This window comes from Danio aesculapii, chromosome 16 (genome assembly GCF_903798145.1).
Source record: "Danio aesculapii chromosome 16, fDanAes4.1, whole genome shotgun sequence".
Lineage (NCBI taxonomy): Eukaryota > Metazoa > Chordata > Actinopteri > Cypriniformes > Danionidae > Danio > Danio aesculapii.
Window position 1 is genome coordinate 25,979,548 of NC_079450.1, and position 25,565 is coordinate 26,005,112.

At 35.6% G+C, this 25,565-nt stretch overlaps 1 protein-coding gene across 1 annotated transcript; it reads left to right on the forward strand.

Moving 5' to 3' along the window:
* Positions 1-5,015: 5,015 nt before the first annotated feature.
* pdia7 (protein disulfide isomerase family A, member 7) lies at positions 5,016-24,288 on the forward strand. Its single transcript, XM_056475098.1, has 13 exons — positions 5,016-5,272; positions 6,837-6,915; positions 7,057-7,174; positions 15,861-15,968; positions 16,116-16,245; positions 18,416-18,529; positions 18,946-19,071; positions 19,150-19,332; positions 19,423-19,531; positions 19,601-19,729; positions 22,406-22,485; positions 22,592-22,649; positions 22,739-24,288. The coding sequence occupies exons 1-13, from the start codon at positions 5,130-5,132 to the stop codon at positions 22,826-22,828; spliced, it is 1,467 nt and encodes a 488-aa protein (XP_056331073.1). The 5' UTR covers positions 5,016-5,129; the 3' UTR covers positions 22,829-24,288.
* The last annotated feature ends 1,277 nt before the right edge of the window (positions 24,289-25,565 follow it).

Below are 25,565 nucleotides of genomic sequence, written 5' to 3' on the forward strand. Positions count from 1 at the left end.
CAGTTAGGCTTTATATCAGCGATGCTGACTTGTAACTCTTGCTGACTTGCCAACACACTTCTCTGTAAATTATTTATTTATTGAATTTAATTTTTAAAACTTCTTATGCTTTCTTGTTGATATTGTATTATGTTGTGTCCGACATTCTGTGTATTGTGAAATGGCCTGTTCTCTGTCTGTTCTACTTAAGGTTATTGTCTATTTTCTTATGCTAAAAATGATAAAATAAACACAGTTAAAGTCAGAATTATTAGCCCCCCTGAATTATTAGCCCCCCTGTTTATTTTTCCCCCAATTTCTGTTTATTGGAGAGATTTTATTCAACACATTTCTAAACATAAAAGTTTTAATAACTAATTTCTAATAACTGATTTATTTTATCTTTGCCATGATGACAGTAAATAATATTTGACTAGATATTTTTCAAGACACTTCTACACAGCTTAAAGTTACATTTAAAGACTTAACTAGGTTAATTAGGTTAACTTGGCAGGTTAGGGTAATTAGGTAAGTTATTGTATAATGATGGTTTGTTTGGTAGACTTTCAAAAAAAAATTTGCTTAAAGGGGCTAATAATTTTTACCCTAAAATGGATTTTAAAAAAAGAAAAACTGCTTTTATTCTAGCCGAAATAAGGCAAATAAGACTTTCTCCAGAAGAAAAAATATTATCAGACATACTGTGAAAATCTACTTGCTCTGTTATACATATTTTGGGAAATATTTAAAAAAGAAGAAAAAAATTAAAGGGGGCTAATAATTCTGACTTCAACTGTATACAGAATTAGTTTTATTCGCTAAGTGTGCGCAAACACAAGGAATTTTTACATGCATACATATATACATATATACATACATACATACATACATACATATATCAACACAAGACAGAATGGCATTTAAATGAGTAAAAAATAACGACAAAAATTGTAGTTATATACAGTACAGTTGAAGTCAGAATTATTAGCCCCCCCCTTTGATTTTTTTCTTTTTCTTTTTTTTAAATATTTCCCAAATGGAAATATTCACAGTATGTCTGATAATATTTTTTCTTTTGGAGAAAGTCTTATTTGTTTTATTTTGGCTAGAATAAAAGCAGTTTTTAATTTAATTTAATTTTTTAAATCATTTTAAGGTCAAAATTATTAGCCCCTTTAAGCTATATTTTTTTCAATAGTCAACAGAACAAAGATCGTTATACAATAACTTGCCTAATTACCCTAACCTACCTAGTTAACCTAATTAACCTAGTTAAGCCTTAAAATGTCACTTTAAGCACTATTGTTTTGAAAAATATCAAGTAAAATATTCTGTACTGTCATATAAGATAAATTAGAAATGAGTTATTAAAACTAAAATTTTTAGAAATACGTTGACAAAAATCTCTGTTAAACAGAAATGGGGGGGACTAATAAAACAGGGGGCTAATAATTCAGGGGGGCTAATAATTCTGACTTCAGCTGTATATACAGTTATTTGTATACATCTAGATGATTAATGTGCAATATGTGCATTGCTGAGTTTTTTACTGACCTAATAAGAAATTAAAATATTTATATAATAGTTTTGACAGAAACTGAAATAATAATTTACTGCATTATAGTCTGGAAAGTGAAATGAATGAATATGGTTTAAAAATGGGGGAGTAAAATGGAAAAATCAGGATCTGGAACATCAAAGCAGTCCTCTTTCTAAATTACTATCCAGAATGTCTGTTCAAAAATAGCTGGCCAAAAAAGGGGCTAACGACTATGATTGGTAAGCCATTGCACTGAAGGGTCCGTGAGAATAGTTTCCTGTTGGCTTTAATAATAAGTGATCATCCAGGACGTACTTCCCCATCATGCATTGTATTAACAGATAAGACCTCAATAATTTAGGAAATAATAGAGAATGAAGGAAAACAGAGTATCCGTTTCACTCAGACACTCAGCAAAAGATAGGCTGAGTCAGTTCTGGCACCAGCTTATCATCTGAAGGCAGGAACTGCACTTGCACATTGTAGGTCTTAAAATTCCCAGGTGATCTGTTTCCAACTTGTTCTAAGAAAATCTTTAAATAACGACATAATTCTGCTTAGGTTATGTTGATTTCCTTTCTAAAATATATTTATGTACTATATACTTAAAATGTATTTCATTACTATAATTTAGCATTTATTTGGAAGATTTGACCATTACTGTAGTTCACATCACTTCACCAGAAGGTGGCGACAAGGAATTGTTTGCCCGAGCATTTCAATAAATCAAGCACTTGACCACCTCATTTGAAAACATTAATTCATTCAATAACGAAACACCACAACACTATTGTGCCTTAGATACCTTAGAAAAACTAAAAATATTAAGTCCACGTTTGTGAATGAGGATCATTATTTTAGACCGTTTGTGATATTATAAAACAAGCCCAAACATTGTCACAGTTGGAGTGAATATCATTGATCCTCACCAAAAAAGCGCACGTATTAAGGTCTGGATCTCAGAAAACAAAGGTACGCTTCTTTACCCAACAGGTCCACATTACCTTAAAAGTACACTTTTGTTCGTTTAAGGTACCATAGGGCAGTGTTTCCCAACCCTGTTCCTGGAGGCACACCAACAGAACATATTTTAGATGTCTCCCTTATCTCACCCATTCACTTCAGGTTTTGGAGTCTCTTCCAATGTTCTGGTGAGTTGATTCAGGTGTGTTTGATTAGGGAGAGCTTGAAAATGTGTACTGTCGGTGTGCCTTCAGGAACAGGGTTGGGAAACACTGCCATAGGGTACGCTTTTGTACTTTTTATGTACAAATATGTACCTGTAAAATCGGCACTTGAAGTTAAGATTGTTCTTTCCCCTTATCATGATGTACATCCTATTGAAATGGTTTCTGAAATGAGGAAGAAATTTGATTTCATCCTTTGGGAACTGATTGGATCGGTTGCTAACAAAATGAAGGAAGATTTGACAGACCGTATATGTGTGTGTGTAGCATACACCTGGGAAAGTGATGGCACCAAGATGCTGTGGAAAGATGACAAGCTGGCAGAGTGAGTGTAATGCTCTGGACAAAATGTTCAGCCATTCATGTGGGTGTACATTTGGCACACACCTTCAGTATAATGTTGTTCTCTGATGGATAATGCCCCCTGATGTTAAGGACACACGTTGTTAAGGAATAGTTTTAAAGCACATACTGTACAGTATGAAGAGCTCAAGGTGGTGCCTGCCATAGTCTACAGTTCCCCAGATTTCAATCCAGCTGAGCATCTATGGGATATGATGGACAAACAAGTTCCATCAGAGGAAGCGTATGAAGGACTTGACAGATCTGCTGCTAACATTTTATGAAATTAACTAAGGTTTTACTGCAAATAAAGCCGTAAAACCAGGGTTATTGTATGTTAACCACAATTAAATAGGTTTTTGCTACACAAACCATACTTTTAGAATAATTGTTAGAAAAAACACTAAAAATCTGTCATCAATTTCTCACTTGTCACAAACATGTGAGTTTCTTCCTGCTGAACACAAAAATATATATTTTGAATAATGTTGCAAACCATAACCATCGTTATTTTTGTATGAATGTCAATGGTTACTGGTTTTCAACATTCTTCAAAATATATTCTTTTTTGTTCTCCAGAAAAATGATAAAGTTTAATTAATTAATTATTTAATAAAGGCTTGGAACCAAGTTATAGTAAGTAAACAGTAATTTTTATTTTGGGGTAAAAAAAAGCCATGGTTAATTTTTATAAGGCAATCCTCAGCAGGTCCTGCTGCTTTTATTATCACATACCAACAGCATACTGTATTATAGAGGTATATGTGCTGGCTCTTAAGCTGTGCTAAAGTATATTAGATGTGACGTACCTTTGTCTTTTTGACTTATTTCTTTGCTTTAAACCTATTGTTATGATTCATGTCTAAAAAAACTGTTCACAGGAGTCTCTCTTCTGTTCAGGGACAAATTATACAACAAAAAGAGCTGGTATGATCAGATACCTTTTTCCACTGCTGTCATTTTTGTTGTGGGTTTGTTTTGTTTGAGCAGCACATTATTCACAGTATTCACATATCCAGACATCATTCTCAGCAGTGCGGACAGCATTTGATTTGGATGTTAGTTTAGATTATTGTTTTTTTTCCAGCTTCTTCTGATAAAAGAACAAAAAAATCACTTCTCGTAGACCTGTATGGAGGATCCATTTTTAGCCTCATTTACATTAATATATGAGGCTGAAATAATACACTATTGGCTACAGTTCACTTACCAATAACAATGTTTGTTATTACAAGGGTTGAAATGTTTGTTTTTAAGTTTACAAGTAGTCTAGGCTACTGCTACTACTACTAATACTAATATATAAATTACAATAAATAAAAATTTCAGTAAAAACATTGGAAATCTTTTCTCTGCACTTTTCATTCATTCATTTTTCTCCAGCTGAGTCCCTTTGTTCATCAGGGGTCGCCACAGCGGATGCTCTTCCAGCTGCAACCCAGTACTGGGAAACATCTATACACACTCAAGCCCAAAATGTACTCATTCTAGATAATTTTATGCATTATATTAACATTATTTTAAACAAAATTTAATAGTGGATGCAGATAATGTAGTGTAGACTTTTTTCTTCAATAAAATATCACTCTGAACTCTCCCATTCAGTAATTGAGAGCTTTTCTGAGGGCTCTCAGGCTTCATTGAAACACCATTGTCCTGTTGAAGAAACAGACAAATGTGATGATTGCTGAAAGAGAACATTATATGCTGGCCCCTAGTGCTAAAATAAATCACTACACACAACGTTGCTTCCTTTCGTGACTGATGCTCTTTAAACATTCTCTTGACAATTCAAATCAACTAACCATATCCGTAAAAAGTAACCCTCTGGACAAAAATAATAAATGCAACGTACTCCAGCACCAAACGTCGTCCTGTCGCGCATAATGTGTCAAGTAAAGGCCTCCTTTTGTCCTCCATTTATCAAACGCGTTCTGCCAAGAGAACTGTGCTTTTGTGGACCTTAAGGGGATCCATATGTAGCATCTCTTACTCGACTCAGTGAGCCGCTGCACCTCTCGTTGGAGTGCTAACTTTGGCGTTCACGTGTCTCATCATAGCCTTTGCTGGCGTTAGTCAAAATGCGTTTACCTTGTTTTATGGTCTGTGCTGTGCTGACTGTGTGGCTCGCGGAGGGCAGCGATGTGCTGGAGCTCGGAGATTCTGACTTTGACCGGAGCGCAGGCATGCATGACACTCTGCTAGTGGAGTTCTTCGCACCTTGGTTTGTCCAAGATCTAGTCATAATAGTATAAAAATATAATTTCGTCTGCAGTCAGGTTGGAGTTTAGTTATCATTTACAATTTGTACAATTAACTGAGATTAAACTTGGGGTTTTATGTTGTTGTTATTTGCACAGTATAACTAGCATGACTATGGTTGGGTTGATGCATTTCGTGAACAAGATGGTTTAATATTTACTCATCCGCACATTTTCCTTAAGATTATATTTCAAGAAAAGTATTCTTTACTAATTTGAAATGGGGAAATCATATTAGCAGCCAAAGACTTTTCAAAGTACTACATTGTTTACAGTAAAATAAGCAGTGCTTATGTTGATTTGGAGTTATAACGTTATTTGCATGCTATTTCTGACATTTTGTTCAAAGTAGCATTGTGAACAATATAGGAACCGTGTCACAAGTTGTCACTAAATGAATGTGATTATAAAACCAACTTTACCTGAATCAAGAATCAATGGTTCTGCGTATCAGAAAGGTTTTGAATAGTCTCCGTTGTCTTTACACAAATTAAGATTTAGTATCAGAGCACAAACTCTTAAATTATATTTTAAATCTACATAAAATCTTGCATTTGCACTTGTAAAATTGCATATTTTTTTTGTCTTCTGATTTTACACTGAAAAAATATATAAACAAATGAGGTTTGTTTTGGCAATTTTTCTTCCTGAACCCATTGGCAGATTATTGATTGATTGATATACACACGCACGCACGCACGCACACACACACACACACACACACACACACACACGCACACACACACACACACACACACACACACACACACACACACACACACACACACACACACACACACGTTTATGTTATTCAACTTTCTGGGTAATTGCATTCTGATTTAAGTATCTTTAAAATATTTGCATTGGGAAGAAAGCATTGCTATGAACATCAAGACCATCCATCTATTGTGCAGCATGAAAGTAATAATATTCTAGCTTTAGAGAAGCTCTTTTTTTGTTTTCAAAATGAATTGTAAGGAAATTGAGATTGATATAAAGTTTTGAAACTTTGAGACACTGCAAATACTTGTTTCTATTGAGACCAGAGGTGCCCAAACTCGGTCCTGGTGTGCTGGTGTCCTGCATATTTTAGTTCAACATCAATTAAACACACATGAACCAGCTAATCAAGTTCTTTCTTGGTATACAAAAATTTCCAGGCAGGTGTGTTGAAGAAAGTTAGAGCTAAACTATGCAGGACACCGGCCCTCCAGGACTGAGTTTGGACACCCCTGATTTAGACATATACATTTAAGTATGCATGTCAGTATACTGACATGTTGTTTTTCTTTCACTTTACTCCTTAAATTGTCTTCATGTTATCATAGAAAATTAGTTTTAAATCTACTTAACCTGAATGAACACATTAAATTAACATGCATATTATCTAATAAAAAATAATTATACCGATACAATAGGGCTTTTTGGAAGATCTGTTTGACCCTGAAATTTTTCAATTGAATTGCGCAATGAAATAGTACAATGCATTAAAATATCATTTACATCCCTCATTTGATGTTACCACAGGTGTGGTCATTGTCAACGACTCGCTCCAGAATATGAAGCTGCTGCCACTAAGTTGAAAGGGACGCTGCCTCTGGCAAAGGTGAGAAATGATGACGGGCCTGTCAGTTTCCTGACTCAAATCTTCAGCCTGTTTTATACTGCAGTGCTGACTCAATCCACCAGATTATGTTTTTGCATATGTCTGCATAATGAATCTGTCACTTTCATGTTGTTTGATCAGGTTGACTGCACTGTGAACTCAGAGACCTGCGAGCGTTTTGGAGTGAATGGATATCCCACCCTTAAAATATTCCGCAGTGGAGAGGAAGCTGGAGCTTATGATGGTCCAAGAACAGCAGGTTAATACTTCTGTATATAATATTGTTTTACTACAATATACAGTTGAAGGCAAAATTATTAGCTCCCCTGTTTGAAATTATAAAACATTGACACATTTTTAATGTAATAAATTTGACAACTGATTCATAATAACTAATTTCTTTTCTTTGCCATGGTGACTACATTTTTCTAGTTATTTTGCAGGACACTTGCAGCCTAAAGTACTATTTAAATGATCAACTAGGTTAACTAGGCAAGTCATTAGATAACAGTTGTTTGTTTTGTAGCTTAATGGGAAAAAAATCTTAAGGGGGTTAGTAATATTGACCTTAAATTATTCCAGGCAAACTCAAAGATAAGTAACACAAAGAAACTCAAAGACTTTCTCCAGAAGAAAAAAAATATAACTGGAAATACTATACTATACTATACTAAATTCACTTGCTCTTTTAAGCAGCACTTTGAAAATATTTGATTATTTTGCTTTCAGTGTTACATGATCTTTCAGAAATTACTCAAAATACTTGCACAGTGTTTCAGTTCTTATCCTAAATGACAGAAACCATTGTGTTGTGTTTGGCATTCTGAAAATTTTATTATTTTTTTTAACAGAAAGATAAAAATAACAGCATTTTTTTTAAATAGGCATCATACATTTAGCATAATAAGTGTATTTACTGTCACTTTTTATGAATCGAATGCATCCTTGCAAAAGCAGATATGTCAGTAAAATAAAATAATACTAATCACCAGCCTTTTATTTTGAGATTGATTGTAACAATAGGGATTTTCATTTGAGGAACTTTATTTTTATTTTATTTATTTTATTTCTTTACTAATGACAGTAGTACACATTTTTTTTGTGTTTGGACCACATAATCTAGAAACTACTAGGGTAATTTAAGTAATTGGAATACTTTCTGTGGGGACTAAAATAGCCTCCACTTTAAAGTAGGGTCCCAATATAGTAAAGTTAAGTAAATTCATGCCATGTGAAATACCCACCATTTTTAAAATGCAGTGCAAACACTCATTTATTCATGTACTCTACAATCTAACGAAACAGTGATCGATGGACCAATTTTGAAGTCCAGGCACATGAGTCCTCATGCTGCTTACGTGGTTGAATATCATGCTTGAATGTTGTTGTTGCTGTCTGTCAGCTTAAGCCACATCAAAGTTCCTACGCAGCATGCTATTGCAACCAGGAAAATGGCCTTGGGTAGTCTCTGCCTCAGATGTCAAGCCATCCTCTGATTGTTTTAAATATGCAGGATTTCTAGGAGTCGAGTGTGCAGCAATCTTAACCAGCCCGCCTTTAAACAAGTCTAGTCAGATAAAGAAGCTGTGATGTTTATATTTATGACAATGCTCATTAATAAACGTACATTACATGCAGGATCTAAGACACTCATAATCAGTGGTTTTAATGCCTGCTTAGTAACAGTGAACATTTATTATTATCTATCTAATTATTATTATTATTATTTTTTTTTTTTTTTTAATATTTTATTTAGAGTTTTTCACATTTTAAAGAACAAACCCCAAAATCCCTCCCATGCCAGCAAATAAAAATAAGTAAACATATTTGACATGTAAATACATATGCACATACACGTCCACAACTGTACAGATACTTAATCATATTCCTCCATGAGAAATCTATACCTGCCCATATTCACAAGTCCAGTCAAATATCTGCATATGTACACTACATATAGAGCATATACACATATGAGAGTGCAAATCAATACAGATAACAAAAGAGGGACAAAAATTAAAAGGAAAGGAGATAAAAAAGAAATAAAATAAAATAATAATAATAATAATAAAATAAATTAATAATAAAAAGGTTTCGGATATATGAACACCTATACATACCTGATTATTGAAAATTTGTATTTTGTACACATTGCTATGTTTCATGAAATCTTCCACACCACTCAGTTTTCATTGGTCAGTTTGTAGACATTCAAAAAAGGGCTTCCAGATTTTTGAAAATTTCTTTGGTTTACCTGCAATCTCATATCTAATCTTTTCCATGTGTAGTACATTACAAAACTCTGTAAGCCATGTTTCAAATTTAGGTGTACACTCTTTGTTCCACATCAATAATATTACCTTTTTTGCCATAGTCATTCCATATTGAACTGTCTGGATTTGATCCAAGCTACAGTTTTCAAAGGAAGGAGCCCAGCCTAATATTGCAATAAGTGGGTCAGGAGGAAAATTAATCCTTAAAACTTCAGCGTAAAAAGAGAACACCTCCGTCCAAAATTTACATATTTTTGGGCAGAACCAAAATATGTGAGCCAGTGTACCTTCATTGGTCTTGCATTTAATACATAGAGACGATACAGAGGGGTATATAGAGTGCAATTTAGTGCGGGAATAGTGTAGTCTATGGACTACCTTATATTGGATCAGCTGGAGGTTAGAGTTAATGGAACAAGACCTGATAACTTGAAGAGCATTAGTCCAGTTATCTTCTGAGATCTCTAATCCCAGGTCCTTTTCCCAAGACATCTTTAAATTTTCTGTTGGAGGGATTCTGGTATCATTAAAATATTCAACATATCTAGAGACAAGACCCTTCAAGGTAGGCTCCAATATCATACATGAATAGAGATATTCAGGTTCTTTGTACGTTTCAAAATTGGAAATATTCTTTTTGACATAATTCCGTATTTGTAAATACCGAAAAAAATGAGAGGAGGGTAACCCAAACTTTTCACTAAGCTGTGTGAATGAAGCAAAAATGTTGTCTATATAAAGATCCCCTATAGTTATAATTCCACTATCTTTCCATGATAAAAATGTTTTATCTGATCGTGAGGGAGTAAATGCATGATTGTAAGCAATAGGGGTAAGACTACAGGTCTGAGGGAATTTAAAAATCTTTCTAAGTTGATACCAAATCTTGAGAGAGTCTAAAACAATAGGGTTACATATCTTGAAAGTTCTAGTAGGTTTGTTTTCTGCAAAAAGTAGAGAAGGAAGGGATGATTCCTGAATGTCTCGTTCAATTGCCAACCATGCAGGAATGGTACCACTAAACTTCCCGGGACATGCAGTCCACCAATACATTAGTGCCCTTAGGTTGGCTGCCCAATAATAATGCTGAAAACAGGGAAGACCAAGGCCTCCTACCCTACGTGTTTTACAAACATGCATTTTTGAGATGCGATGTACTTTAAATCCCCAGATGAACGGCATGATCAGAGTATCAAGTGACTTAAAAAATGATTGGGTTAGAAAAATAGGAACATTTTGAAATAAATAAAGAAATCTAGGTAGTGTAACCATTTTAACTGCATTAACGCGACCGATCATTGTTAAAGGAAGTACTCTCCAAGTCTCTATATCCTTCTTCAGATTATCTATCATGATTTTGTAATTTGTTTCATACAAAAATTTGTGATGTCTAGGGACAATAATACCCAAATATTTTAATTCACTAACAGTTTTAAAAGGGAGACTATTAATAAAATCTTTATCTATATTGTCATATAACGGCATAAATTCACTTTTCTGCCAGTTAACTGTGTATCCAGAAAGGTTGCCAAATTTTTTAGTAAGATCAAGCAGAGAGGGCAAAGATTTTTCTGGCTCTGAAACAAAAAGAAGAACATCATCAGCATATAAAGATATATGATGTTTTACATCTCCCATTATAACGGGATAGATATGTGGGTGATTTCTGATACTTATTGCTAAAGGTTCCATAGCAATAGCAAAGAGTAACGGACTCAATGGACAGCCCTGGCGGGTACCACGATGCAGAAGGAAAGGAGAGGATACATTGTTATTTGTAATGACTGAGGCAGAGGGGCAAAGATATAACATCCTAATCCATGCAGAAAAATTTTGCCCTAAACCAAATTCTTCAATAGTATGTAGCATATAGCTCCATTCCACTCTGTCAAATGCCTTATTGGCATCTAGAGATAAAATGGCTATTTTTTCATGGTTAGCTTTCTTTCTGTAAACAATATTCATAACTCTACGTACATTATGAAAAGAAAATCTTCCAGGGATAAAACCTGTTTGGTCTTCATGTATTATAGTGCTAATACAGTTACTTAACCTGTTTGCTAAAATTTTAGTAAATATTTTAACGTCACTACCAAGAAGGGAGATGGGTCTGTAAGAGGATGGATCCATGCTATCTTTGTCTTTCTTTAATATCAATGCAATATTTGCAGAGTAGAGTGTTGTTGGTAGTTTTTTATTTTGAATGGAGTCTTTAAACATCCTTAGCAATAAAGGGGCAATTTGGTTAGAGAAGGCCTTATAAAATTCGATACAAAAGCCATCTGGGCCAGCTGCTTTACCGGTGGGGAATTTTTTTATGGCTGTAAGAACCTCCTCCAGTGTAATGTCTGCATTTAACCTAACTCTCTCATCTTTACCAATTTTAGGGAGTCCAACTGATTGAAGGAAGTTGGTAATATTCAATGGGTCTTCATTACACTGAGAGGAGTATAGACTCTGATAGAATTCCCGGAATATATTATTTATTTCAACTGGTTTAGTGGTCCGGACGCCAGAATTTGTTTTGATTGCATGTATAGCTCTACTGGCTTGTGTACCTCTTAGCTGGCGAGCTAACAGTTGGTTAGGTTTGTCTCTTAGTTCAAATTGTTTTTGCTTAATTTTTAATAAGAGGGAGCTGACTTGAGTTGACAAAATGGTGTTATATTCATATTTCAATTTCATTATACTATTGCGAATAGAGGTGGAAGATGTTAATTTAAACTGTTGCTCAAGAGCTGTCAACTCTACCTCTATCTCAGATAGCCTTTTTCCTCTCTGCTTTTTCAGTTTGGTTTGGTAAGCTATTATCTGACCTCTAATTACAGCTTTGAGAGCTTCCCAAAGAGTCGAGTCAGAAACATCCCCTTTATCATTTAAAGAGACAAATTCAGTTATGTGTTTGGCACATGATTCTTTAAAATCATCTTCATTTAGTAAATTAGGATTAAAACGCCAGGTGTAGGGAGGTTTTTCCACGCCAAAATCTACTGATATAGAGACTGGAGAGTGATCCGATATCAAAATATTGTGGTATTTAGATGATAAAATCTTAGAGGTTAGTTTAGAGTCAGTAAGAAAGAAGTCAATTCTTGTGTATGAGTTATGAATATTAGAAAAAAAGGAATAATCTTTGTCAGTAGGATGTTGAAGTCGCCAGATATCAATTATATTCAACGTACGAGTGAGATTATTTAGAACAGTAGTCGAGTTAGATACTTTGGGAGGGCTAGTTGAATGCCTGTCCATAAAAGGGTCCAGAATACAATTGAAGTCCCCTCCAATAATAAGATGTGTGGAATTTAAATCAGGTATAAGATTAAAAACAGAGCGAAAAAAATTTGGGTCGTCGAAATTTGGAGCGTATAAGTTCAAGAATGTAACATGTTTCTCTAGAATAGTGCCAGTCACAATAAGATAGCGACCATTAATATCTTGCTTAGTATTTAAATGTTGAAAAGGGGTATTCTTTCGTATTAATATTGACACCCCACGGGCCTTTGAGGAAAACGTTGAGTGGTACATTTGCCCTATCCATTTGCATTTAAGCCTGTGAGCATTAGAATGCTTGATATGGGTCTCCTGCAGAAACAATATATCTGCGTGTAAAGAATTTAAATGAGAGAAGACCTTAGATCTCTTAACAATATTGTTTAAACCACGGACATTCCAGCTCAGAATATTTAAATGTTTTTTAGGTGAGCTCATTAAAGTGCGATGAGAGATAAACCATTGGGCAAAGTGAACAAAGAGTTAAATATAAACCTAGGTATTGCTGAATGATAAAATAGAAAAATAAAAAAATATAATCAAATACAAAAATAATAAGCTGGCATATCACTACCCCATTTCTCCCGCTTCTTGAACATGAGCGAAAGTTGAAATACCCCATTTAAGCGTGGGATCGCAGAACAGATCACAAGAAAGAAAAAGAAAATAAATTTTAAAAAAGTAAAAATAGTAGAAATACAAAATGTACTGGTAACTAGTAAACGGTTGTCCAAAACAGCACACCGCTCCGTCTACCCATAACAATTATCATTTAAACCTCGTTTTGATTAATACAAAATATCTATGTATAACGTACAAACCTATAAACATGTACATGAACGTCTTTTGTGTCATTGGCCTTTGAATGTCACAGTAAAATGTATATGTATATAAAAAGGAGTGGGCTTATTTATCTGTCAGGCGTATAGATTTACAGGCCGCAAACAGCTGGAAGTTGCCTCTGCAACACATCAATGGAATCCTTTCAATAGATCCCATTACGTTTCACCTTAAATCGGGGAGAGACTGTCGATGAAAGATTCTGCCTCCTGCGGGGATGAAAATATTTTTTTCGTCTTCTCGTGCGTGATGATGAGTCGGGCAGGGTATAAAAGTCCGTATTTAATTCCCTTGGCTCTTAACTTTTCCCGTACACTGTCAAACTGCTTGCGTTGAGTGAGTACCTCCGCTGGGAAGTCCGGGAAGATGCTGATGCGCTCTCCGTTGATGGAAAGTGGACTCTGGTTACGAGACAGCCGCAAGATTTCAGTCCTTACAGTGTCATGATGTATCCTGGCGATCATAACCCGCGTCTTGTTGTTTCCAATAGGACCGATGCGATGAGCTCGATCAACTTTCACACCGTTGGGAAAGTTAGATTCCCCCAGAAGCAAAGGCAGCTGTTCAGAAACAAATCGCGTGGGGTTGCCCTTCTCTATATTCTCTGGGAGACCCGCTATCTTTATATTCTGCCTGCGAGATCTGGCCTCTAGGTCTGTTATCTTTGCTTTCAGAGATGTTCTCTCCTCCGAAAGACTGGAGCAGAGCCGCTCAAGGAGAGAGATGCGACGTTCATAGTCAGTGCTGGCCTCCTCCAAGTCAGAGATACGAGATGTATTAGCGGTTAGCGTCGATTGCACTGTAGACAAGGAAGCTTCCAGATCATTAAATCGGGCATTCATAGAGAAATCCATCTTTTTGATGGCCAAAAGTATAGCCTTGGGTGAAGCCTCGTCGTCCCCCATCTGGGCAGCACCGATTTCAGTAGGCTCCAAGTTTATGTTAGCTTGCCTGCATATATTAGCGTCGGCTAGCCCCAAGCTAGTTGAAGGATCTTCCATCAAGCTGACAGTCGGAGACGGTGCCTTTTTAAGAGTCTTTTTAGGTTTGTTCATGTCTAATGCGTATAGTTTGCAAATTAATCGGGTTAAATAAAAAAAAAAACGAAGTTTTTAAAGATTTTTTCCAAAATGATGACGGAGCTGTGTGAAACCACGTCTTACTCCATGTGCTGCTCTCTAGCGCCCCCCCCATTATTATTATTTTTTTTTGAATACTACAAATCCATTGGCTTTAAGAGAGCAAAGAACTTTCACTGTCAATTTTGTCCGTCTGTGTGCTCTTTATTTAGAAATGCCAAAAATCTTGGAAACAAAGTCTACATGCGTCCTACTGATTTTCTATACTTTTTGTTGACAAATCATTTAAAATATTGATGCGTCATTGTTATAAACTTTTAAAGACAATCTTGAATGAATGATTTCTTGATTTTTGAATGAATGCATTGTATCGCGCCAGGCTATTATTCTGAGGACATTTTCACACCCCTAAACATGATGCAGCACAAAACAAAACATTTTCAGACCTTTATCTGTCAGTCTACACTACCTGACAAAACTCTCGTCGTTGATCCCAGTTGTAAGGGCAACAAATAATAACTTGACTTCTAATTGATCATTTGGAAATATGGTAGAAGGTAGATTTTTCTGATGAATCATCTGTTGAACTGCATCCTGAACATCACAAACACTTCAGAAGAGCTATTGGAACCCACATGGACCCAAGATTCTCACAGAAATCAGTCCAATTTGGTGAAGGAAAAATAATGGTTTGGGATTACATTCAGTATGGGGGCGTGCGAGAGATCTGCAGAATGGATGGCAACATCAACAGCCTGAGGTATCAAGACATTTGTGCTGCCCATTACATGACAAACCACAGGAGAGAGCAAATTCTTCAGCAGTATAGCGCTCCTTCTCATACTTCAGCCTCCACATCAAAGATCCTGAAAGCAAAGAAGGTCAATGTGCTCCAGGATTGGCCAGCCCAGTCACCAGTCATGAACATTATTGAGCATGTCTAGGGGTAAGATGGAGGCATTGAAGATGAATCCAAAGAATCTTGATGAACTCTGGGAGTCCTGCAAGAACGCTTTTTTTGCCATTCCAGACGACTTTATTAATAAGTTGTTTGAGTCATTGCAGAGATGTATGGATGCAGTCGTCCAAGCTCATGGGAGTCATACACAATATTAATTCTTTTTCCACTGCACCATGACTTTATTGTCTATACTGTACATTATTTCTGTTAAAGACTTTTGTCTAAGTCAGACCTTATTGTCAAAATGAAATAATTAAAAATCAAAGCATGATCATATTTTATTTTGGTAAAATAATCTAGAGGCCTTTGTCTTTCATATAAGCCAAATGATCAACTAGAAGTCAAGTTATTATTTGTTCTTCCTAAAAACTTGGATAAGAGACAAGACTTTTGTCACGTAGTGTGTACATTTGGTTGAAATATATAGTTTTCTTGTTGCTAGTTTCCCTGTGCAAAAACCTCTTATTTTGACTTCTGTTAAATATTTACTCCATTACATGTTTGTACCTCAATCTGAAACAGATGGCATTGTGAGCTACATGAAGAAGCAAGCGGGTCCAAGTTCTGTGGCTTTGCTCAAAGAGGCAGATTTGGATGGTTTTGTTGACAACTATGAGGCCAGTGTGGTGGGTGAGTTGAGTTTGTCAAAACTGCTGAAAACGTCTCAAGCTGGAATGAGATTTGACTTCTGCATTCATCTTTGTCTCTCTTTGCTTTGAAAGACACTGAAGTTCTCTCCTTTCTTCTCTTGGCCTTTTGTCTCTTTGTGAATCTCAGGCTTTTTCTCTGGGGAAGACAGTGCACAACTTGTCGAGTTTCTGAAGGCCTCCAGTGCCCTGAGGGACAGCTATCGATTCGCTCACTCCACTGATGTGGGAGCAGGCCTGAAATATGGGGTGGATGGAGAGTATGTATGATATAGAAACAACTGTTTGTGCAAATGAGCAAACTATGATGAGAATTTTGTGCCTGTTGTGCTCCATGAACCCTTTTCACAAGACTATTATGATGTGTTTAAAGGTCATTAGCATCTTATATCCTTGAAGTTTTTTTAATACTTTGATTTAAAAAAAAAGAAACATATTAACATTTACATCACTACATCACAACATTCACCGGCCACTTTATTAGGTACACCTGTCCAATTGCTCGTTAACCCAAATTTTTAATCAGCTAATCACATGGCAGCAACTCAATGTATTTAGGCATGTTGGCATGGTCAAGACGATCTGCTGCAGTTCAAACCGAGCATCAGAATGGGAAAGAATTGTGATTTAAGTGACGTTGAATGTGGCATGGTTTTTGGTGCCTGACGGGCTGGTCTGAGTATTTCAGAAACTGCTGATCTACTGGGATTTTCATGCACAACCATCTCTAGGGTTTACAGAGAATGGTCTGAAAATAGAGAAAATATCCAGTGAGCGGCAGTTCTGTGGGCGCAAATGCCTTGTTGATGCCAGAGGTCAGGGGAGAATGACCAGACTGGTTCCAGCTGATAGAAAGGCAACAGTAACTCGAATAACCACTCGTTACAATCGAGGTATGCAGAAGAGCATCTCGTCCAACCTTGAGGTGGATGGGCTACAGCAGATTAAGACCACACTAGGTGCCAATTCTGTCAGCTAAGAACAGGAAGCTAAGGCTACAATTCGCACAGGCTCACCAAAATTGGACAATAGAGGATTGGAAAAACGTTGCCTGGTCTGAGTCTCAATTTCTGCTTCAACATTCAGATGGTAGGGTCAGAATTTGGCATCAACAACATGAAAGCATGGATCGATCCTGCTTTGTATCAATGGTTCAGGTTGGTGTAATGGTGTGTGGGATATTTTCTTGGGACACTTTGGGCCCATTAGTTCCAATTGAGCATCGTGTCAGTGCCACAGCCTACGTGAGTATTGTTGCTGACCATGTCCATCCCCTTATGACCACAGTGTACCTATCTTCTGATGGCTACTTCCAGCAGGATAACGTGCCATGTCATAAAGCGCGAATCATCTCAGACTTTTTTTTTTTTAAGATTTATTTTTGGTCTTTTTGCATTTATTAGGTAGGACAGTAGTCAGACAGGAAGCAAAGTGGGAGAGAGGGGGTAGGGTCGGGAAATGTCCTCGAGCCGGGATTTGAAATCCTGACAGCCTGAAGTGCTACGGCACGCGCTAACCACTAGGCTATTGCACCGACTCAGACTGGTTTCTTGAACATGACAATAAGTTCACTGTATTAAAATGGCCTCCACAGTCACCAGATCTCAATCCAACAGAGCAGCTTTGGGATGTGATTGAATTGGAGATGTGCATCATGGATGTGCAGCTGACAAATGTGCAGCAACTGCATGATGCTATCATGTCAACCATGACAAATCTCTGAGGAATATTTCCAGTACTTTGTTGAATCTTTGCCACACCATTAAGGCAGTTCTGAAGGCAAAAGTGGGTCTAACCCAGGACTAGTAAGGTGTACTTAATAAAGTGGCTGGTGAGTGTATATCTATTACATCATCTTTGCATCAAATTACAAAAAACTAATTAATGCTTGTGGAAGATGTTTTTAACGCAGTGTCTATGAGGCAGGACAGTAAATTGGATGTTAATCTCTTTTCTGGTTGTCGTTATCAGTATCACACTTCTTTTTTTCTTCAAGTCTTGATAACACCATTGTGGAGTTTTTCTTTTATTTCAGCAAATAGGATTGTAAAAAATATATTTGTTATACTCTCCTATTCACTGCACTCTGAGTTTAGCCAACTATGATGACTTCCGCTACTAAGAATCCTGGAAATGTGAAAAGGGTCCATTTGAAAATTTGGGATATCAAGAAATGGACATGGATTTAAGCAAAACACTTTTTAAATTTGCAATTTGAAATTTGATTTGTCCTCACGTTCTTGGAGATTTGGCGAGTTTCCAGTAAAAAAAGATGTTGGCCAGATTGTGTGCTTTTTACATGTGGAGTCTGTGTATGTTTAAAATAACTAATCAAAGATGATCTATGACGGAAATTTTCCAAACTTTTATTTGCATGCTGCTTGTTGCTGTAATATTTGTATGTTTCTCATTGTGTCTTTTGCATTCCAGGTGTGTTCTGCTGTTTCGCCCCCCTCGCTTAAACAGCAAGTTTGAGGACAATGTGATGAAATACACAGATCATCTTTCAGTTTCATCGCTCCATAAATTCGTCAAAGACAACATGTATGTTTCTTTTATGCTTTTTCATTCTGTAGGTCATTGATCAGATTAAAAACCAAAAATTCAATCAAAAGAAACGTTAACTGAAGAAATGAATGTTTATGTGCGTTTTATTTAACTTCTTGTTTTCTTTGTTTAAATTGATGTGCTAGTATTATTCAAATTAAAATGAAATCAATGCGAATATATGCTAATTTGAATAGAAAAACAAATGTAAACCAAAAACACTTCTGACAAACTTAAATAAATTTTTTTTTTAAACTAATTCAAATTTTTATTAATGTAATTCTCAATCATATTAAAATAACATTGATCATACATGAATTGAAAATATATATTTCGATAACATTTTTTTATTGTGATTTCTCCCATATATTCTCATTCTTGATTTTATCCTATTCTTCCTAATATGCTTGTAGACTTGGTCTCTGCCCACATCTGACCATGGAAAACAGGGACACGGTCAGAGAAAGTGACCTGCTTACGGCATTTTTCAATGTAGATTACTTACGGAATCCGAAAGGCACAAACTACTGGAGGAACAGGTGAGAAAGCCACCCAGCCCTTTGAACATCTCTGTGTTTTCCTGTTTTAATTTCTCAATCATTCTTTGTCTCTCTCAGAATAATGAAAGTGGCAACACAGTTCCAGGATCGGGGTCTGACATTTGCTGTGGCAGATCGACAAGAGTTTCAGGATGAGCTTGAGGAGGAGTTTGGTGTGAGTTCAACTGAAGGTGGAGACGTACCTCTCGTCACCATCAGGACCAGAGCAGGACAGAAATACTCAATGCAGGAGGAATTCACGTACGTTTTCCAACTCCACATCACCCTAAATTGCCTGTTTGTTTGTAGCCATTAGTATATCTGATGTTTTTTTTGTGTTCGGTTCTGAAGGCGAGATGGCAAGTCCTTGGAGAAGTTCTTGGAGGATTACTTTGCTAAAAGATTGAAGCGATATGTGAAGTCTGAGCCTATTCCTGAGTCCAATGATGGCCCTGTCAAGGTAATTGTACCCACAGATTTGTTAAGATGAAAATATTTTCTGGTTTAAATCACGTGTGGCCTTCTGCAGGTCTTGGTTGCTGACACATTTGATGAGATTGTGAATGATCCAGAGAAAGATGTCTTGGTTGAGTTTTACGCTCCCTGGTGCGGCCATTGCAAGAATTTAGAGCCCAAATACAAGGAGCTTGGAGAAAAGGTTTGTTAATATTTAAATATGATATAAGTATTATATAGTATCTATTTTATGTATTGTTTTGTGGTCAGTAAAGTTTTTGGAACCTTTTTTTTTTTTTATCCATTGATGACAAACGTGAATTTTCAACAGGCAATAATTTAGGCTTCAGAGTCCTAAGATCCTTCAAAAGACATTATTATAGGTTGTTTTGGTGATCAAGCTTTTTAAATTTTATGTACACTGCTCAAAAAAATAAAGGGAACACTTAATATAAACACTGTGAAATCAAACTGCCCACCTAGCAAGCAGCACTGATTGACGATCAGATTCACATGCTGTTGTTCAAATGTAATAGACAACAGATGGAAATAATAGGCACTTAGCAAGACACCCTCAATAAAGCTACGGTGACACTAGAGTTTGAGCTTGTGAAATTGTGTCGTACGGCGCTGCGAAAAGGGGCAGGACTAAACAAGATGATTAGACATTTAAAAAAGCAAGCGGTTGCTCCAAGTTTAAAATTTCTGTCCAGAGAGGTCTTGTTTTGTTCCTCGATTGGTCTCACGCAGTCAAGTGATGCGATTCTGCAGGTCAGAATTTACCAAGCTTGAACTTTCTACCGCAGCAACCTGCGAAACTTGACGCATGACCTTGCGTTTCCGGTCTATGGGGAGAAAAGCCCAGTGTGACCGCAGCTTAAAGGAGTGGTTTTGCAGGTGGTGACCACAGACCACTTTTAAGTTTTTATGCTTTCTGGCTGATGTTTTGGTCAATTTTGAATATTGCAAGACAAAGGAATTGATGCTATGGAGTGGCCCGCCCATTCCCCAGAACTAAATCCAATTGAGCACGTCTGGGACATCATGTCTCGCTTCATCCACCAATGCCACATTGCATCACAGACTGTTCAGGAGCGGGCGGACACTTTAGTTCAGGTCTGGGAGGACAGACTCCCGAGGTCATGTCGGGTAAATCTTCAAAGGGAACAGTGTACTTTATAGCCCTATTCACATCATCCTGGATATGAATGTTGTTTCACTTTCTTAACAATAAAATGAAAACATGATATAAGGAACTGCTATTTTCATTTTGATATTAACAACTTAACAGAGACTGCAGAAATGTTGAAGCGTGGTGCTGCATATATGACCGTCATCTTCACTGTATGCATATTTATAACAAAACGGAGCCTATAACATTACTGCCTCCTTTCATTTTCAGTGAAAAATACGAAACATACCCTCTCTTTTGCTGAATATCAGTTTTAATAATCAATAATGGCCATTATAAAAGTATAACGTACAATAAGTTTATATAATAGAGGAAATAAAGGCGAACAATCTGTCAATATACAGAATGTACATGGTTACATTAATTATTAACTTCTCTTTGCGCTCAGCCAAAACACGTTACCTGAGAACAAGTAATAGATTCAAAAGACCAAAGTGGGGGAATATGTCATTAGATATAGACAACAAGATGAATTAAATATCACGTTTAACAAATATAGTGGAATTGGATCCAGTGGTAGATCCTTGATGAACAGTTCGACGAGCACAGCTCTCATCTGGCTAGATATGCTGCAGCGCATGCCAGTGTGTGTGTATGTGTGTGGTCACGTGATGTGCATTTTCAGTGGTTTGGTGTAACAACGGAGAGTTGTTCAGAAATGCTGGGTGAAACGCTAGTGTGGACGAGGATAGTTTTAAAACGAAAACGCATTCGCGTAGACTGGGCCTATAACAGCCTCTAGTGTGTTTCTCCACCTCAATTTTGAGCGCGACTCAATACATTGGGTTAATACATTAATAATGTTTTGTTGTCAGCACATTAAACTATGTAAAGAACAAGGTATTTAATAAGAATATTTCATTTATTCAGATCTAGGATGTGTTATTTTAGTGTTCCCTTTATTTTTATGTGCAATATATAGATATACATTTGAAGTCAGAATTATTAGACCCCCTTTACATTTATTTTTCTTTTTTAAATATTTCCCAAATGATTTTTAACAGAGCAAGGACATTGTCACAGTATGTCTGATAATATTTTTTTTCTTCAGGAGAAAGTCTTTGTTTTATTTCAGGTAGAATAAAAGCAGTTTTACATTTTTTAACAGCCATTTTAAGGTCAAAGTTATTAGCCCCTTAAAGCTATATTTTTTTATTCGATAGTCTACAGAACAAACCATCGTTTTACAATAACTTGCCTAATTGCCCTAACCTGCCTAGTTAGCCTAATTAACCTAGTTAAGCCTTTAAATGTCACTTTAAGCTCTTTAGAAGTTTCTTGAAAAATATCTAGTCAAATATTATTTACTGTCATCATGGCAAAGATAAAAATCAGTAATTAGAAATGAGTTATTATAAATATTATGTTTAGAAATGTGTTGAAAAAAAACCTTCTCTCTGTTAAACAGAATTTGGAGAAAAAATAAACAGGGGGGCTAATAATTCTGACTTCAACTATATATCCCAAATAAACCTTTTCAAACATTAAAAAACTATTTCATGAAACCGTTATGACATTTTTTTTTTATACAAAATATTCTCCCACTATACAAATTTTGACCATCTGCCTCCTGAATCATAGATTCATGTTCAATTTAAATTTCAAGTTAAATAAACATATTTGGATGAAATATGTTATGTATTATTATTATTTATTTATTTTTTTATTTTTGCATCTGTGTCTTAGCTCTCTGGCAACCCCAGCATTGTCATTGCTAAAATGGACGCCACAGCTAATGATGTACCTCCAAATTATGATGTCCAAGGGTAACATTCTGTCTTTTTTATATCTCTGATCTATTAATACTTCACTACAACAGATTTTCAGTGACATTCGGCTAATTTCCTGTCTGATATATTACTTGTCTCACAGATTTCCAACAATTTATTTTGTGCCTTCTGGACAAAAGGACCAGCCACGTCGATATGAGGTAAATATCAACTTGCGTGCGCTCACACTTTAAATTAGAAATGACTAGTGTGTTACTTACACATTTGCACAATGCTACTTGTCCCACAGGGCGGTCGTGAGGTTAATGACTTCATCACCTACCTGAAGAAAGAAGCCTCAAATCCACTCATCTTAGACGATTCAAGAGATGAACTGTAAACAAATGTAAAGATGCTGAGGGAAACGGGAGGAGAAATGCACAAAACCACTGATCTTCAGTCAAATGCGGCACTCGTACCTTTTCACAACATCATCTGGGATCATCAAAAACATGATCATATGCTTCACAGTACACTACTGGACACGTAAAGAATGTAGTTTTACAAATCTGTTATTTTACAATCTGCAGCCTAGTTGCCACAGCATTCTTTTATTGTTTGTACTTTACTACAAAATGCACTGCGTATGCGAAATATGCTATTTTCCTGTCTCTTTATTAAAAGAGACGCTGTTTATAGGTCACTTGTCCCATTCAAATCACTAGCATTCTTAAAGGCATAGTTCACCATTAACATTTTCTCTTCATTCACTCATTTTTGTTAAACACATAAGATATTTTGAAGAATGTTGGAAACTGGTCATTTTTGACTTCCATTGTAGGTAAACCAAATATGTCGCTGGTTACCTGTTTCCAACATTTTTGGCATCAAAATAATTTTTGTTTTCAACAGAAGAAAGAAACTCAAACAGGTTTGTGACAAGTGAACGCTGAGTAAATAATGTCAGAATTTTCAGTTTAGGATGAAATATCCCTTTAAAAGTATCACACACTTAATGCTTTATTTTACTATAAGTTAAAGAGACACTATTTTGAAAATAATCAAATTTTACCATTCCCATATAGTAAACAGTCGAGTTTTACCATTTCTAAATCCATTCAGTTGATCACTGCATCTGGGTGAAGCACTTTTAGCTTAGCTTAGCATAGATCAATGAATGTTTTTGTTTTTGTTTGTTTTTTTGCATTAAAAACTAAAAAGTAAACTACTATAGTAAAACCTACAAAAGAGTAAAATTTTAAATTGGAAAGTTTGGTCATTTTTAAGATGCTACTGTTCTATTCTGATTCAATGATCTATGCTAAGTTAAGCTAAAACTATTCCAAGGGCTGTGATTAGCTGGATGGATTTAAAATTGATGAAACTCAACTGTTTAACTCTAGGGGACTTATAAAATTAGCCTATTTTCAAGTGGAGTGTTCTTTTTAGAAGATTGTAGCTCATTGGCGACAGCTGGTTTAATTCACATAATGTTGCTGTGTTGGTATGTTAATTACATCTGTTTTACATCTCTTAGGCCTATTGATATTTTACTATAAATGTTTGACTGTGTGGACTTAGTTAGAGATTCTGTGAGATGTTTGAAGACTGTGCGCTAACAGTCTGTGAAGAGTCGGGGTGCCTGTTCTACCTCCTCATGTCTGTCATGTCAAATCAAACATCTGTAAGGGCTTGTCTTTGGTTCGCATCCTCCATCCATACATGTGAGGGCATAAGCCATTCATAACTTCTGGCAGGCTAGTTATTATTTTAGAAGTTTGACTCTTATTTTCATGTGTTTGTGTAATCAAAGAGGGAGTCTTTTTGTGTGCAGACTTAAATAAATGGACAGACAACTTATTTTGTGTTTTGTCAAGTATAAAATAAAATAGTCTCATTTGTAAATGCATGAAGCTAACATAGAGTAACGAGAAGGGATTGTATAGCAGTAACACTTCATTCATTCATTTTCTTTTCGGCTTAGTCCCTTTATTTATCTGGGATCACCACAGCGAAATGAACCGCCAACTTATCCAGCATATGTTTTATGCAGCGGATGCCCTTCCAGCTGCAACCCATCACTGGGAAACACATACACACTTATTCACACACACATACACTACGGACAATTTAGCCTACCCAATTCACTTGTACCACATGTCTGGACTGTGGGGAAACCCACGCGAACGCAGGGAGAACATGCAAACTCCACACAGAAACGCCAACTGACCCAGCCGACCTTCTTGCTGTGAGGCGACAGCACTACCTACTGTGCCACTGCGTCGCCGCAGTAACACTTAATGTGTCAAAATATTCACATTCACACACACTGCATTAGCTAATGTTTACTGATGGAAATTTAATGTTTTTAAATGCATTAGTGTATGTTGAAATAAATAAATAAATAAAAAATATATATATATATATCACAGTTGCAAAAAATTTAATTTTTAAATCTTACTGTAAAGTGTAACATTTTTAAAGCACACAGGGAAAACAAATATTTTTCTTTTGGAATTTCATGTGCAAGACAATTTAACTGTTAACTGAAATACAATATAAACACCACCAAATATTTTGCTAAGTAAATTCATTTTATTTTTTGCTTTAATTTTATTATATAATTTAATATTTAAAAAAAATGTAAATACAAAAACTAGTTTATTTTGCAGTGAATTGATTTTACTAATACCTTATATGGTAAAAAGATTTACTGTAATATTTGTAGTTATTAACACAATTTTTTATTTATTACAATATAAAAGTAAATAAAAAATATTAAAATTGTTTTCAAATTAAGTGTTGTATTATCGTACAGATATTTTGATTTCTTACTAAATTATGTTTTTAATCAGATATAATTGAAAAAATTATTTATGATTTCGTTTTAGATTTATGAAGATCCTAAATTGCATAATATATTCCATAAATTCAATAATTAATCTTTTTACTACAAACATCGTTGTAGAATATAGTATTATTTACAATATTAAAAGTAAAAGAATTTATATAAGTTCACGTCATTTTAATATTACCTTATATGGTAAAATAACTGATAACGTTGTTTAACGGCACAGTATTTTAAAAAAATCTTTCTATGTTAAAGATAATGTTAAAAAAACATGACGCATTGTCAC